At 35.0% G+C, this 17,599-nt stretch overlaps 1 protein-coding gene and 1 pseudogene across 2 annotated transcripts in view; one reads left to right on the forward strand and one right to left on the reverse strand.

Annotated features, from left to right (window-relative positions):
* Positions 1–590: 590 nt before the first annotated feature.
* The window catches only part of UBE2V2 (ubiquitin conjugating enzyme E2 V2), a 28,585-nt gene continuing 11,576 nt past the window's right edge, over positions 591–17,599 (forward strand). For both annotated transcript variants that reach the window (XM_039850447.1, XM_039850448.1), the window contains exons 1-2: positions 591–748; positions 15,102–15,250. In XM_039850447.1, coding sequence (XP_039706381.1) covers positions 733–748; positions 15,102–15,250 — 165 coding nt within the window. In that variant the 5' untranslated portion in view covers positions 591–732. The remainder of the gene's footprint in view (positions 749–15,101; positions 15,251–17,599) is intronic.
* On the reverse strand, positions 10,260–10,378 carry LOC120592736 (uncharacterized; annotated as a pseudogene).

Raw genomic sequence — 17,599 nt, forward strand, 5'->3', positions numbered from 1 at the left:
AGGATGTAAAAATCTTTGCTTTTTGAATGACATAATTCTTCCTAATTGCTTAGAAACTTTATACTCTTTGAAATGATTTAACACAGATTTTAATCGTTTCACTATTATGCATAGCTCGAGTAAAATATAAGTTGACTTAATTCTTAGGGCTTCCTGAAATATTTTGCACAAGCCTTTTAAAACATTTTCAACACAGCTTTGTCAATGCCACATTTTGCTATGGTTTTTAATAACGTACTTTAATATAGCGAAATATTATTTCAATATTTAATCAGTGTAAAACGCTGTTATAGATGTTATACACACATATTTATTTTTTCTAAAGCGCCCTAAAGGTTTGAAAACCAGCGCAGTTTTTCTCCTTATAGCACTCACTACGTAAACGCTCGTGGCACACGCGGCTGCAGTATTGATCTCAGTCCCACTGCACATGCCTTTTAAATATTTTCACTTTGTCTTTTGCCCTACACTATGGTAATTGACTCAACTCTGTCTTCCGACCCGCCCTATAAACTTTTTCTTTAACGTTTTGTTTTGAATTGTGGAGTCTAGGAAGCTGCCCACGCAGAGGCCAAGAACCATACCCCTTCCCCAGGTAGCTGAAGAACCCGCTGCCGTGGGCGGAGTTCACAGTTACGAGATAAAGTTGCAAAGGCAGGCTGGCCAGCGCGTTCCCGGAAGTGACGCAGGCGTCGCCGTGCGTGCAGACGGCTGCGTCGGCTGCAGGAGAAGATGGCGGTCTCCACAGGTCGGTTCCCGGCCGGGCTGTGGGCTTTCCCCCTCTGACTTGACTCTGACCCTCTGCCTGCTGCCGGCAGCCAGGGATTGACCGTGTGGGTGAAGCCGGAGTGCGCCTTCTCAAACGCCGGACTCCTTGCGGAACAAAGCCCGTGGCCGCGGATGGTCTGGGTGTGACCGGCACGAGGGCCTTGGGCGGCCGTCGGGGGCGGCGAGTCGTGCTCGCGCGTCGGCCGCGCGCTCGCGGTCTGGGGGCGGGGTGACGCCGGCGCTGACGCAGGGTCGGGCGGGTGCCTGTCCGAGTGTTGAGCGGAAGGCTGTGTGGGCGGGAAGAGCGAGTCCCATGGTGGGCGGTGTCGACCATGGGTATTCGGGGCTTGGGGGTCAGGTTCCGAAGTTTCCTGGGTCGAGTTGGTGGGGGCGGTCCGCGTCTGGACTCTTCTTGATTTGGGTGGAGGAGGATAGGGCTTAAGAGAAGAGGACCGTTGCTTTTAGTAATAAAAAGAATATAGAGGTGACCATCCTTACCTGATTGAATTCGTGTTATCTTTTTTTCGTTTAAGTGAAAAACTGCAGTGCGAACAATAAACGTCAGAACAAGATGAAAGCTAATTGAACAAAAAGTGGTTACTTAGATAAGCTGTTCAACTTTTCTGTTTTACTGAATACAGTGGTTTCCTGTGAGCACAGGCTTTGAAATAAAGTTTTAACGCTGAGGTTTTAGGAATTTGACCATTTAAAAAATGTTAACAATGTTAAGTTTTACCTGTTAAAAATGTTAATGCGTATGATCTTTTGAAACCGGGTTATAGAACAGTATGACAATATTTCATGCCATTGCATAATAAAACGAAATTTCAAATCTGTATGTGCTAAAATGGAATACTTCTGTGTATATTGATTGGTACTTGTAATATTTCAGAATATAGTCTACATTTTAATGAAAACATGTGCCTTTTAAATCTCATTTATTATTTACATGTGTCAAGGTCTAACGATTTTAGCGTGGGGAACTATTTCAGTATATTTGGGGTCAGCCAACAAAGCAAAGATTATTTAAAAAGTGACGTTTAAGTGTTACAACTTTACTTGCTATTTGAAATTGAGTGTGCTTATGAATGGGGCCATTTCTTTTTAAGAGTTGTTCTTTGTACCTACAGGTTATTGAAAATTTAGTGGTATGATGGTGCATTTTAATATGATAGTTTTCATTTTGTGGATCGCTTTGTTTAAACATGATTTTTTCTAACATAGAGTGAAAATATTTTGAAAAGACCAAATATTAGATGATATTAATGGTAGATACTTTTGTTAACCATGTTTAGTTATTTTAGAAAGTGAAATATAAATTGTAAAGAAGTTGCCAATAGATTATTAACATATCTCCCACCCCTGGCAACCACTAATCTTTCTGTCTCTATAGTTTCTAGATTTTCACATGAATGGGATTGTATACATTATGTGGTCTTTTTAGCGTGGGGAACTATTATTAAGCGTGTCTGGCTTCTTTCACTTAGTATAATGTTTTTAGGGTTTATCCATGTTGTGGCATGTATCAGTACTTCATCCCTTTTTATGGCTCTGAATATCTTATTTATATATATCATATTTTATTTCTCCATTTACCTGTTGATTTGGTTGTTTCTACCTTTTGGTTATTATGAATAATGCTATAAACATTTGTGTACAAGTTTTTAGATGGACATGTTTTCATTTTTCCGAGTATGTACCTAGGAGTGGAATTGCTGGGTTATATGGTAACAATGTTTAATTGTTTGTACTGGACTGTTTTCCAAGGGGAAGCTGTTTTGTATTCCTGTGATTATTCCACATCCTCAGAAACACTTATTGCTTGAATTTTCTAGCTATCCTAGTGGGTGCGACACGGTATTTTGTTGTGGTTTTGGTTTGCATTTTCCTGGTGACTGATGATTTTGAGCATCTTTTCATGTGCTTATTGGTCATCTGTATGTCTTATTTGGAAAAATGTCTATTCAGATTCTTTGTTCATTTCTTAATGGGGGGTTTCTATTTATTTTTGAGTGATAAGAATTCTTCATGTATGCTAGATGCATGTCCTTTATCAGATAAATGGTTTGCAAGTATTTTCTCCCATTCTATAGGCTTTTTCATTTTCTTAGTGGTGTCCTTTGAAATGTAAAAGTTTTAAATTTTGATTAAGTCCAGTTTTCTGCTTTATTAGGATGCAAAGTCTGGCTTTTGGTATGTACTTTATCATCTGGCTGGCTTTTTGTTTTAAAAACATGTCAACATAATGTAAGTTCTAATTGATTTGGTTAGGATTATTTTACATGATTACCATTATGACAGAGGGGTAGGAGTCTAAGCACCTTGCCAGATGTGAGGTTTAATCTTACATTAAGAAAAGTTATATAGCCAGATATCAGGTATACTTCAAGTAAATTATTCTTTGTAAGTACTGTAATTATAGATTTTTCAGTCTAGTGACTGGAATGTTATCAAAAAGTACAAACAATGCATAGCTTGTACTGTAAGTTATTCATTCTGGTGTCATCTGTTACCCAAACCAGTTTTGGTTTACTCAACCGTATTGATGTAAGTAGTTATTTCCTGAGTGGAAATATATCAATTATTGAAAAGTCTTTAATTTTCTGAAGTGTTTACCTTACAAGCAGTGATTTGGAAGAATATTTACTTGTTTTGTTTAATGTGGTATTCTGACTTTGGAAGCTAACTGCAGCTTCCTAGACTCAGAGATCAGTTATATTCATTTAAGTGTTCTCTGTCAGAAGACCTCACATCTTCTAGAGCAGGGGTCCCCAATCTGTGGCCTGTTAGGAACCAGGCTGCACAGCAGGAGGTGAACAGTGGTAAGCAGGTAAAGCTTCATCTGTATTTGCAGCCACTCCCCAGCGCTAGCATCACTGCCTCAGCTCCACCTCGGATCATCAGGCATTACATTCTCATAGGAGCACCCGTCCCTGCTGCCAAAAGGTTGGAGACCGCTGTTAGAGTGTATGCCATTCCTCATTTTACTTAGAAAGTCATACTAGAGAGGAACCAGAGTATATTGTGGATTACCTAACTTTCCTCCACTCCCTAGTTTATTCTAAGGGAATTATCTCTTCTTAGTTCTGAAATAAACATTTTTAGCTTTTCTTCTGGAGAATGTTAAGTAACTTCTATATTCTCCCTTGATCAGTGAGATATCTTTAGTGTATCCAGCAAAATCTTCTGCAAAGCAAAATCTTTGCAACAACTTATTGCATTGTATTTGAATGTGTCTGCTTATATGGTTGTCTTTATTCCACTGGAGTGTAAGACCTTGGGGAAAGCATTTTTTTTTTTTGGTGTTCAGAATAAGCAAAACTGGCTACAGGACTGACTGGTCTGCCAATATTGAAAGACTGAAAGTAACATTTGCCATAAATTTACCAAGTGCTTATTGAGTGACTCTTGTGTCGTATTCATTTTCTTATAATATTGTTTCTATATATTTAATGAGAAAAATAACGAGTAAAATCTGGCTTTCCCCCTTTGTATAATGTTTTACTCATAAATTTTGTTTTTAATTTTCTGAAGTTAAGCAATACTAAAAGAATACTTTATGTTCAAATATGCTCATTAAATAAACACTAAGCTGTTTATTTCCACATCTCGCTGAGTGAATATATAGCACATAGATTTCTGAATGAGTTATTCATATAGTTGTAGAATTTTAAGGGACAGAGTGGTTTCGATTGTAACCTAAAGAGTACCAGTAACATGATTCATATTCTCCTGTACATGATGGATCCCCCATACCACAGGATTGAGGTACTTTGCAAATCCTCTAATCTCAAGAATATTCCACCTATGTTTGAAGGTGTAATACAGATGCTTTAGATGTACAATGTTTGTTTTGAATTTTTTCACATATATTTTTACCTACCATATTTCATCAATTCTGACACAATTTATATCTGAAATGGGTATAGTTTAATTGATAGTGTTTTTTAATTTTTTAAAATACTGGTCGTATAGTTGATGCCATCTTAGATTTGATGAAAGACAATATTTAGAAATCTGTTAAAAAGAACTCAGTGAGATGAATATATACTAGATTATAAAATACTGGGTTCTACAGACACATTAACATGTTCTCATTTAATAATCGAATATTAAGCAATTGTTATAAATTTAAGCAAATGTATTCTGGTGAAATAATTTTTAATCTCATGAAATTTTTTCAAATATTTTAGAGAAAAAAGTTAAAATTGCTATACCTGCTAAACCTTCATTTAAGCAGAAAGATTAATTTTATTTTCTGTGAATTATATAAATATAATTTTTAATAATTAATATTTGTGTACTTTCACACTATCTGAAGTAATTCGATTTTAAAGTTTTTAAAATGTAAATCATATGCCTTGATATGAGTAATTGTGTAGTCTTGACATTTTTAACATCATTCCTGCTAATGGTATTTACAATAGGGTCGTAACTTGTTTTTGAAACAGCCACTGGGGGTTATGGGCCTATGTAGGATTATGGGACAAGATTTTTTTGAATAAACTGTGATAGAGATTAATGATTGATTCAGTCAGATTTGTTCCTTTACTGATTGAGTATTTAGATGACAGGAATTCAGCTAGAAATTCCACTGATGGTGCCTGGAAGGGAGCAAGTCCATATGGTCCAGAATAGAGGGCAGTAAAGTGATCACAGAATGTGACTTCATTTACTTTTGGAAGACTTTTCTTAGTTATTATTTGAAAATATTCTGCCATTAATAACTTTATAAGGTAAAAAAGTCCAGTGAGTTTAAAGCATCAGTTGTAGGTCGTTTTTGGATCCATACTAATGTAACTTTGAAAGCTTTCGATAAGTATGGTCAATGTGTATGTGTTGTTAAGTTTTTTTTCATTTATACACAGTAAATATAATTCATGTACTTTAAAATGACTTTATATAATGTTTTAAATATGTGATGTAGTTCACCTGAACATATGCCAATTAGCTTCTTTAAGTTTTTACACTGCTAAATATTTTTGTCCAGATTAGTTTTCCACCTACTCTTCTCCCCTTCAATTATCTATTGTTGTGTATCAAATCACCTCAACACTTAATGGCTTCAAACAATGATTTGTTCTTAATCATGATTTGGAGTTTAGGGTTCAACTGGTCTCACTTCACCTGATGATGGTTTGGGCCTGTTGATTGGGTGCATTGGTTTTATTCCTTCAGGTCACTCTGGTGGCCTGTTGGACTCCCTTACATCCTGGTAGTATCAGAATGGGCAGATGTTATATGGTGGTTGACTTCTATCAGGCCTCTGAAAAGGCTAGTCTCAGAGCCGCACCACAACATCACTTTTACCACATTTTATCAAAACAAGGGGCAAGCCCAGCCCAGATTCAAGGGTAGGGGAAATAACTCTTGAGAGGAGGGTGGTGATGACGGCATGTGCCTAGAAATGGGGGGAGAATTATTCACAATTGGCTCTGGAGGCAGTCTATACCACTTGTGTTTTGTTCTTGAGGGCAAATTTCATACAGTGGAATTTTAAGTCAAAGCATATGAATATTTAAAATTTTTTTGTGTATTTGTCATTACCTCTGCAGCACCACATAATTTCCATTGATGTATAATGATGTATAATATTATATAATTATAATAAAATATAATTTTTCCATAGATCTACCTACCTTGTGTTTAGCATGTTTTTAATTTTAATTTTCATAATTCTTTTAGCTCGCATATTTTTCTTGTTTGGTTTATTTTCTTGTAGAATTAGCAGTTGTATTTCATATCTATGAAATGTATATTGTCTCTTTACTACTTGTGAGAGAGAGATATATATATATATATATATATATATATATATATACACACACACACACACACACCCATTTACTGCATGTTAAGTGGAACTGGTTATTGATATTATAGGGTTTTAATTGTTTAAAAATCAACTTGAAAATTTTATACCTTATATTTATTTTGCCTTTCTTTGATTTTTTTTAACTTCTTAGGTTAGGGTCATGTCTGAATCAGTGTCCAAATGGAATGAAGGAAAGTTAAATGGGGAGGAAAATTAAATTCCACCTCTCGGTGGGAGGAATAACAAAGAATATCTGGTCATCTTTAATCTAGTACAGAATATAATTCTTCACTATTTTGATTGAGAGTTAATATATAAAAGAATCATGACTTTTAAAGAAGTAAAACAATATGAATTTCACAACACCAGACCCGCATTTAATCTTTGATTCAAAAGGCATTTTAGGTATCATATAGGTAGGTTATGTTTAAAATTCTGTCTGTGATAACTTGCTTTCATGTAATTTAAGAATCCTCAATCTGGAAGGAGCTTTAGAAATAATGTGGTTCGGCAGAGATTCTGAACCAGAGAATAAGTGATAGAGATTGGGGCAGAGACAAGGATTTTTTCTTTCTGCTGCCTTTTTTGATTTCTCTCTAGTACACTAGATCTCCCTCCTATACTAGACTCTTACGTGTTGGCCAATGAGATATGCTGAAGTGGACAAAAGGTCGTCCATCACTGAAGTAATTTAGTCCCACTAAATCCAAGTATGCAAAATATAAAAAGAAAACACTGTTTGCCCAGAGTCATCTGGCTAGTTTTGCGGTAGAGCAAAACTAGTACTATTTGAAAATGTTGTGTTTCCTTTTTTTTTATCTTAATACTTCTCATACTTTGATTTCTGTTAAACTGTAAGCTTCCATGTTAAACTGTAAGCTCCATGAAGGCTAGGACTGTGACTATCAGTGCTAGATCCTACTGGCCTAGCATAGTTCCTAGGTGGTAGTAGACATTTAATTTTGGTTAATTGGAAATAAATAAATAAAATCACAGAATTAAAATAATAAAATGAATCACACTTTTCTTACTTGAGGCACTTAACATTTCTTCCCTGATCGTCTTCCTGATTGGTCTTTCATAACTACTGATATTATTCTACCATCTTCCTGCCTAATCCATGATATTTATACTTAAAACTCCTTCCTGAATCCTCATTGATGCAAGTAAAGTCTGAATTTGTAAGCGCTTGCCCTTCCTATGTTGAGCCATGCCTTCAGGCAATTTTTGGCTCTTTCCTCATTCGTACTCTGCTGTTCCCAAATAGTCCTTGCTTGCTGTTGTCTCTCTTTTTTTGTGTAGTGTTACCCTTTTCTTTTGAAATGAAAGACTTTAAACACCAGAAAAAAGTACGAATACACATACCCAGCTCTCTCAAATTCTAATAAATTATTCTTGCTTCAGGTTGTTTTCGAAGAAATAAAACATTACCCAAACCTTTCCAAGCACTAGGCCCCTTTCTCTTTGCCCAGAGGTGATCACTATCCTGCTTTTAGTGTGTATTCCACAGACATCTTTATACTTGCTACAAGTGTATATACTCATTAGCAGTGTAAAGGTCTTTTTATAAACAGTCATGCACCACTTAATGATGGGGATACGTTGTGAGAAATGGTTGTGAGAAATGCATTAAGCAATTTTGTTGTGCAGACATCGTATAGGATACAAATCTAGGTGGTATAGCCTACTACTGTAATTTTATGTGCTGTTTTTTTTTTTATATAACTGGCAGTGCAGTGTGTTTGTTTAAACCAGCATCACCACATATGAGTGAGTAATTCATTACACTGTGATGGTACAATGGCTATGACCTCCCTAGAGGTTAGGATTTTTTCAGCTTAATTGTAATCTTATGGGATCACTATCATATATGCAGTCTGTCATTGACTGAAATGTCCTTATGTAATACATGAATGTTAAACTTTTTTTGTTTTTTCTTTTTAATTGTGGTTAAGTGTAGATAACATAACATTTGCTGTGTTAAATGCCTTTAACTGTACAGTGCAGTAATGTTAATTAAGTATATCCACACTGTTGTGTAATCAATCTCATTTTTTAAACTTACAAAACTCAAACTCTACACTCATTAAACAGCATGTTTTAAAATTTTTAGCATTGATTGATACTTGTAGCTCTAATTTTAATTACAATGGTATTCTGTCATTGATTACAGTATGTTATACGTAGGTTGTTTCTAAAATTTTACTATTAGGAGTAATGTTTAGTGAGCATTCTTGTTCCTGCCTTCCTGTGAGCACTCAACATGAGTTTGTCTAGCCTTATGTGGATCTCTGTAATTATTATCAGTTTCCTCACAAAAGTAGTTATACCAGTCCTTCACATTTAGGCATTTAATCTGCCTAGAATTGATTGCTATGTATACTATGAGATAGGGATCTAATTTTATTTTTCAATATGGATAAAATGTTGTAATACCATTAACTAAACAGTGCATTCTTTTTCTATTTTTTCTTTTGAATTAATTTTTGATTTACAGAAAATAAGCAGTACAAAGAATTCCTATATACCTTCACCCAGATTCATCAGATGTTAATATTTAATGTTTTTGCATGTGCTTGTATGTGTGCTTTCTTTCCCTGTTCTCCTCCCTCCACACAGAAACAATATTTTTTTCTGAACCATTTGAGAATTAAATGTCTATCCTCTCCTAAATACTTCGCTGTGTATTTACTGAAAATCAGGACATTCTCTTACATTACAACAATATAATTATCAAAATTAGGAAATTAACATTGATACAGACTTTTATCTATAGGCCCTATTCAAATTCAGCCAATTTTCCAACTAATGTCCTTTAAAGCAAAATACTACTATTTTTTTTTTTTTCCTGATACATGATTCAAGTTAGCATTTGGTTGTCAGGTCTCCTTTAATCCGGATTTCTGTTTTCATATATGCATATATCTATTTTGCAGCTTTTCTTTTTTATTGGTCAGTTCCTGCATTAATTTCACATTGTTTTAATTTCTTTGGCAGATGATGAAGTCTTAATAGGAAAAGTATCTGCTGTGTTTTCTTTTTCTTTAAAAATTTTCTCCAAACTCTTGGCTCTTGGGTCTTCCATAAGAATATTAGTCAAATTCCAGGAACAATGCTATTGGAATTTCAGTTTAAATTGAAAGAATCTGTAGATTAATTTGAGGAGAAATTTTTGCAGTTTCTCATGTAACCAGATTGCTCTATTTATTCAGCTTTTTATGTTCATAAATTATGTTTTGTAATTTCTCCACTGACATTTTACATATTTTCACCCACTCTTCACTTGAATGGTTTCTTTCCTTTAGGTTTATCTGGAGAATTTCTTCTTCAGAGTGACCTTCTTGTCTCTTCTTTTGGGGTTCTCTTTTCTAGACGTTCCCATAATACTTTCACATTGTATTGTGATGTCTCTTTAATTGCCCTCCTCTTATAGATTGTAAACTTCTTGAAGGCAAAGGTTCTAGTCCTGGTATTAAGTGCCTAGCACAGCAGTTGCATCTAGTAGTCATCAAATGTTTATTGAGTGAAGGAATGAATTACTATAAAAGTGAATGGATAGCAAATATGGTTGCCCAAGACTTTTCTGCTTAATGTGTGTTCCTCTACGTGGTGATGTTTTCATGTGTGCATGCGTGTGTGTGTGTGTGTGTGTGTGTGTGTATTTTTTTTTTTTTAACGCCTATAGTGCCCAGTCTTCCTAGGCGGTGTCCCATCTAAGTACTAACCAGGCCCGACCCTGCTTAGCTTCCGATATCAGATGGAATCAGGCATGTTCAGGGTGGCATGGCCATAGACTCATAATTTTTTTTAGGAAGATAAGAATCAGGAATTTAGGAAGATAAGAATATTAAAACCAAAAAATTTTTTTGGTATTAAATTTTTGAAAAATCAGAAACTATTACTCAGAGAACTTGTATAAATGCTTCTCGTTAACATAATTTTAAGCACTGCAAAACCAGAAGGCGAGTCCCTATTTCTGGGACTGAAATTTTAAAACTTTCTTTACAGTGTTTTTATTTATATAGCAAATTTCAACAGGTATTTTTTGAAAAATATATACTGTGTTTTAAGTTGTACATATTTTGTAGTCTGCCTTATTTTTTTCCCCTGGATTTCGAGATGCAGTATTCAGTAACAGAGTGTTGAATCTAGGTTGGGAAATTTTAGTTTTGACTCAGCTATTAGTTTGCCATGATCTTGGTCTTTGTGAAATGTGGATATTATCTGCTAGTCATACCTCAAAAGATTTTTCCTGTATTCAGATAGATGGCAGTTTCATTCATAAGGTTCAACCTAATAATTTAACCCTTAATTTTCTTACCTTGTGAAATGATAACAGGTTATAAGCTGAGATTCAATGAAATACTTTTGCCTGTATAGCTTATAGCAAATGTCTGCATATAGGAGCTGCTAAATAAATATGTTATTTTTAGACAAGTCTTCTTGTTGGAGATTTGAGAGGAACTCAGTATTTCCAGAGTAGGGCAGGAACCAGAGAACTAAAATTATAGGTGGGACTTTTCATGAGTTCCATCTTAATAACATGACCCCTTAGGTTTGTTGAAGTGACAAAGCCATGTGCCTGAGAGAACTCTGCAGGGGGCAGGTAAGCAGCCTGGCCATCCCATAAGCTGGATGTGAACCTGGAAGGGCCAGTCATCCCACTGTTCATGTGCCCCAGACACTCTCTTCTTTAGCTCTTCAGACACTCTGGGCAGTGGGGTGAGGGGAAAGGAACTTACAGCCAACCTGCATTTTGATGAGGACGAGCTAAAGTAGGATTGGAAAGCAAGTAAGACGGAAAATTTATTCCATTCCTACAGGCGTTTGTTTTCCTTTAATTTTTGAGTAGGTGATGATTCATCTGGTCAAAAAGTGCGAAAGAGTGTACAGTGAAGTCTCCCTACCCCTGTCTCTGAACAAGGCTAATTTTCCCTGAGAGCATTTTAAAATGGTACTTGATTGTGTTTGACATAGAAATATGTTCATAAGCAGGAAAAAAGGGAAGTAACAATTATGAGTCATATGATCTCATTTTGGAGAAAAACAGAAACCATATATTACTATGTATGGAAAATAAAATGAGTACACTAAAATATTAACCATAATTATTTCCGAATTTATTGGGTTCTGTACCTGCCAGACTGTTATCATTAGCTGAAATTGAAATCTGCACTGCCCTCTTCAAAACGTTATACGTCTCATACTTTTTTTTTTTAGTGTTCAGGGCTGTCTTAATTTAGTTGATTAGTTGCAAACTGATAGTAATTTGCTTTACTATTGTTTCTCATATGTTTGTGTGGATAGATTGACAGATTTATTACTATTTTAGGTCTTATTTATGCTTTTTTCCCCTATAACTTGAAAAGTAAAAATTTGAGTTAAAATTGGTAAATCCCTGTTTCTAATAAACAGCATGGTAAAACTTATTCTAGTATTTATTTGGCAATCTTTATGCCTTTATTTTTGGTATACTGGGAATCAAAGGCAAATGATTAGGAATGTTGATATCCTTGAGACTAAAAACTGGAAGCATGTTTTCAAGGTTGTTTGCATTCATAGTTTTGCATATGAATTATTTTTGGTTAGTAGAGGTTCATTGTAATGTAAAGAGGAGACTAAATTAGTAGCAAGTAGGTGACTTGAGTTTTTTACTTGGCCTAGGCAACCAACTAGTAGTTAAGTGACTTTAGGGTTATCACCTGACTTTTCTTGGTGATAATTTTCTATCCTCTAAAGTATGAGGTTTTGGACTGGATGATCTCTGAGGTTTTTCTGGACTTAAAAAATTGACAACATTTAAAGAATTACAGCTAGAAAGGGGCTATTTTTTTTTTTCTTAAAATGAAGATCCAAGACTAAAGGGATTAAAATATTTAAACGTATTAAAAAATAACACATATATACACATATAAAAAGGACAAGCAGAACTATAGAAAAAGTCTCATAGATACAAGAGATCTAGTGGGCAGCTAATGTATACACTGCAACTTTTGTGGAGCAACATCCCCATCTCGTGGCTTGTTCTCTTCACACAGGCATTAGCAATTGGTTGAAATAAAAACCAGAATGCTCTAGTCCTGAATTTGAAAATATAGCTCATTTTGTATTTGCTTTTTATTTTAAGTCTTATACTTTAAGAACAAAACCTGCTATAACCTTTTAAATGTTAGCATTGCCAATAATTGATCCATTAATCTTAGAACTGTTTTCCCAAAATGCTATATAGAGATGATGAAAAGTTTAGCAGTGACTACTAGGTTTATCACTTTTATGGCACTTATGTAAAGAGAAACATTAGTTAGACATTGTTTACTTTGTAGTTTTGGATGCTCATAAAGATCACCTTACTGAATTGGTTATAAAAAGGAGACAACAAAATTCAACACAATTTAGAATTATTCTTGGGGAATAATTTCATAATGGTAAGGGTAATCAAGTTCGTTTAACATTAAAAAGCAATTCAATAGCTTTATATTGTGGAGATGTAACTGTACAGCTATAGGAAAATAGCAGATGTCCCAATGTTATATGAATACAGACTTATAGCTTAGGATAAAATTTCCAGGTGTTGTACAAAAAACTTTTATTTTCACACAACTTAGATGGAAGTAATTCGAAGTTTTATATAATTCTACTTAATATAGAGACTAAAGTGATCATAACCAACATTTATTGTTTCAGGTGGATTACCTTGTTTAAATGATTCTGTGAGGTAGGAACTATTGTTATTCTCACTTTTACAGATGATGAAACTGCTGTGGGTCACATGTCAAGTAGGCAGTAGAACTAGGATCTGGACCTGGGCAGTCTGACTCCTAGATCTGAGCCAGGATATGCTGCCTGTGTAACTTGTAGTACTACATAACTTAATGGTTAAAAGAGTGACTTCATTCTAGAAACTGGTAGGTCACATAACTTCTTTAAACGTCAGTCTCAACTGTAAAATGGATGCTTTTAGTATTAAAAGGGATAATTTATTTAAAATAGCATACAGTGTATGGCAACAAATGTTTATTAATAATCACAGTAGTTGTAATAATGACTACTCTTGTTTTTGTGATTTATTACAGCTCTGTATTTCTGTGGCTCAAGATTTTCAGTCTTTTTTTTTTTTTTTATAAAACAGCATATAATGTGAATAGTGTTTCTGCTTTAGGTTATAACACATATTGGATTTCCATTACATGTCCAGAAAGGTTACTCTGAATTAGTAAGTGAAAGAGATGTTTTGGTTTTCAGCAACAGAAGTTATGCAAAATGACAATCACTTTAAAGGAGATGACACTTCTTTCCTGTGCCTCATAATTGCGTGTATGTGTGTGCATGAGAGAATAAGAGTGTGCGAGCAAGTGCTCCTGCCAGAGCCAAAGAAAGGATTCTGATGGCATTTACTTTTTCAGGACTTGCAGTACTTGTTCAGTGGGGTTAGAGGATGTTTCATGTTAGATGCTATTGTGAACAGGGAAGACCACAGGGTCCATTTTTTTGAGAGGCCAGGCCAGTAATCCTAGTGAAAGGTTGTGATAAGTTGGAAGAATCATGGCTTGATTCCAGAGATTAGAGATCAAATTGATGGCAAAGACCAACTAGGTTTAGTGAGAATGAGGGAGTGGGAAACTGAAAGGTTAGGAGATTCTAGACGGAGAAAGATATCTGTGGTAAGATTTTAGAAATAAAGAGGGATGAAGTTAAGAGATAGAGAAGTAGAAGTGTGAGAAAGGTTTATGGATTGTGTAATATTTATTTGCTAGAGTTTGGGCAAAGGGGTGAAGGGTGAAGGGTGTGTCCTAGGATATTGATATATTTATAAGGAAATTTGTTTTCAAATCAAGCAACTCCTCAAGTGAGATTAATGATTATGCGCTGGTGCTGACATGGGAGAGGTATGGCCCCATAGCTTAGAGATGAGAACAGAAAAGAGACTGACTGGGGACTATGGGTGGGGCTGCTTTAGCATTCTAGAAAATAGTACTTTGTAGTGCATTTAAAGGATGACCCTAATTCTGTTCTTTAAAAATGTTAATGAAATTGAACTTTGAACTTTCTGGTCATGCCCATTTATTTGATGTAGTATTTTTTTTTTTTTTTCAGTTGAAACATTTTATTTTGATTTTTTAGGCTTTTTAAATTTATACTTAATTATTTTTCATTTCCATATTCCCCACCTTTTTTTATTTTTAAATTTTTTTTGATGTATCTTGGCTAGGAACAGACATCTCAACTATTCACTTCAATGACTCCCTAATGATTGACATATGTCAGTATAAAATTGATAATTAGGAATTTATATACATGTTCTGTACTGTTGTTAATGTTTGGTACGGTGCTTTCTTTAGCATTTTTATTTTGAGAGGTTATTAGATTCTGCATTTTCTGAGTAGTATGTTTTTTAGAGGCAATAATGTCCTTTGGTGAAGAAATTTCATAAAGGTTAATTTTGAAAAAGTGATTTTGACTATGTGTAGCTCTTACAATTATGAGCTTTTTACATTTACATTGACATTCTTTTGTATAGGAGTTAAAGTTCCTCGTAATTTTCGCTTGTTGGAAGAACTTGAAGAAGGACAAAAAGGAGTAGGCGATGGTACGGTTAGCTGGGGCCTTGAAGATGATGAAGATATGACACTTACAAGGTGGACAGGCATGATTATTGGGCCACCAAGGGTCAGTGCTATAAATTATATATTTTTTCTATTAATATTTATCTTAACTTTAGAGTAAGCATTTTAATGATATTAAAATAATTATCATAACTTCTAACTGAAACAATTACTCCCTTTTTTATTTGTTTTATATACTTTTATTGATGCTTCCTGTGTGCAGGGTATATGTCATTTTCTGGAGTTTTGGGGGGAAAAGATTGATATGGTCATTGCCATCAAGGTGTTTGCTGTTTAGTAGAGAAGACAAAATAAATACAAATGACAGATTCTACATACGTCAGAGAAAGTTCACTACGGGTCTTTAGAATATGTTTCTTCTAGCTGGAATAATTGAGGAAGGCTAAACAGTGGAAGAAGTTGCCATTGGAATGAGCCTTAAAGAACTGACTGGTAGGATTTCAGAAGGTGGTAATGGGGATGGAGAACATTCCAGATAGAGAGGAGAAAAGGTGAAGATATGGAGGGGATATTTGGGAAGAGCAAACAGTCTATTTTACATATTACTAACCCACTATGTGTAACCAAGGGTTTCTAAATTCATTCCTATTAAGTGCACATTGCTATTTGCTCTCTGATGTTTGACTTACCATGTAAATGTTATAGGCCTCAGTTTCTTCATCTATAAAATATGAGAAGGCTGTGAGTCTTGCATATTTTCTAGTATTGCTGGCAACATGGCCGTTGTGTTTTATTCTTGGGTCTTTCTCAAGTTTACGAAGTTTTATTTTTACTCAAATTTTTTCAAATTGGGATTTTTTCTTTTTTACATTTCATTCCTTATTCAGAGTTTCCATTTACTGCACTCCCTGCACTGAGTCTTTGAACTATGTATTATGTTTGACTTGCTGGAAAGAACACACCTTTGAAGGTTTTTTTAGTCTTTGGTTTGCATACTGTTTTCCACCTTGTGAGAAAACATTTCACCTGTTTTCCTGTTTGGTAGAGTTTAGATTTCCTGTTGATTATTGCAAAAGAAAAATGGATCAGGTAATTAGCAATGTTAAAGAATTTTAAATTTATTATTTAAAGAATAAATTAATGTATGTTTTATATTTTCTGGCATTTCCTTGCAAAATTTGTGTACATTACTAAACTAACAAACTCTACCACCCTCACCCTGCTCTGATTTTTCCATAAGACATTTGAGGAAAGAAACAATATTTATGGTTAGAATTTTTGTTGTGCTTTATAACTTGATATTTATAATGAAAACCTTGATTTTCACTGCCTGTGAACATTATTACCATGGTCTGTTTAGTAAAAAAAAGGTGCTTATGAACATTCTTACTTGTGAGTACTTTGAACACATGACAGTCTGAACTCAGTGGAGTATAAATTTGAAGTTATTTAAATTTGTTTATTTTCTAGCCACTACCTCCAGTTGACTTTAAACTTTAAGAATGTGTTGGAGCTTGTATCTGAGTTCTTCAATGATTCTTGTGGGCCGTTTCATAGTACAGTACCTAAATGTAGAAGAGCAGCTCCCACTTGATTTCTCACACAGTTGTGGTCACCGGCGGGACTCCTCCGGGCTGGCTTCCTTTACTGGTGTCACTGAACTGCATGAAGCTCCCATCTCTAGGCTGTGCCCAGTGGGGCGCAAAATCTGTTCTGGCTTATGGGGAGGGTAGGACTGGCTGGGTAAGGGGGACATAGACCGGCTGCTGCCATAGACTCCCATACCAGCCTTCTCTTCTAATGGATCCTCTGCTTTCTATGAGTGGTGGTCTTGGAGCATTCTTTTACTTTTTTTTGGTGCCAGGAAGAGGCAGGAGGGGAGTACCTTGCAAAGGCACAGTATTCTTTCTGAGTCAGACTGTTCACCACTCAATGATTTTCTGCTCTGTAACTTCTCTCCAGTTATCTCCCTCACTGAGGCAAATGGGACTGGGCGAAGGTGAGTGGTCACAGTACTCATTCATTTGCCATTTAATAAAACCTGCCGGGGTTGGTGTCTCACCTTAGTTGTTTTCTCTTTAGAAGGTGTCATATTTAGACTAATTTTGTCCCCAGCATAGGTATCCACATCTAGCCAGTGTAATAGGAAAATTGTTACATTATCATACTATTACTTGGTTAACTGTTTTTTTTTTTATATGTTACTGATTAAGATTGCTGGGTTTTTTTGTGTTATTCTTATATCATTTTGTATTTATATGATTAGCAATTTTGTTTTTCCATGTATGTTTGTGAAATTTTCTGAAGCAGTATATTTTAGCATTAGAGATTTAGTTACTTTTCCTTATAAGTGTCCTTATATCTAAATGGAGGTATACCTATCTTTAGAAGTTTTGAGAATTGAATTAACAATTAGACAATAGGAGAGTACCTGGCTATAGTATATACTTAG

Source organism: Pteropus medius, unplaced genomic scaffold, assembly GCF_902729225.1.
Source record: "Pteropus medius unplaced genomic scaffold, Ma_sr-lr_union100, whole genome shotgun sequence".
NCBI lineage: Eukaryota > Metazoa > Chordata > Mammalia > Chiroptera > Pteropodidae > Pteropus > Pteropus medius.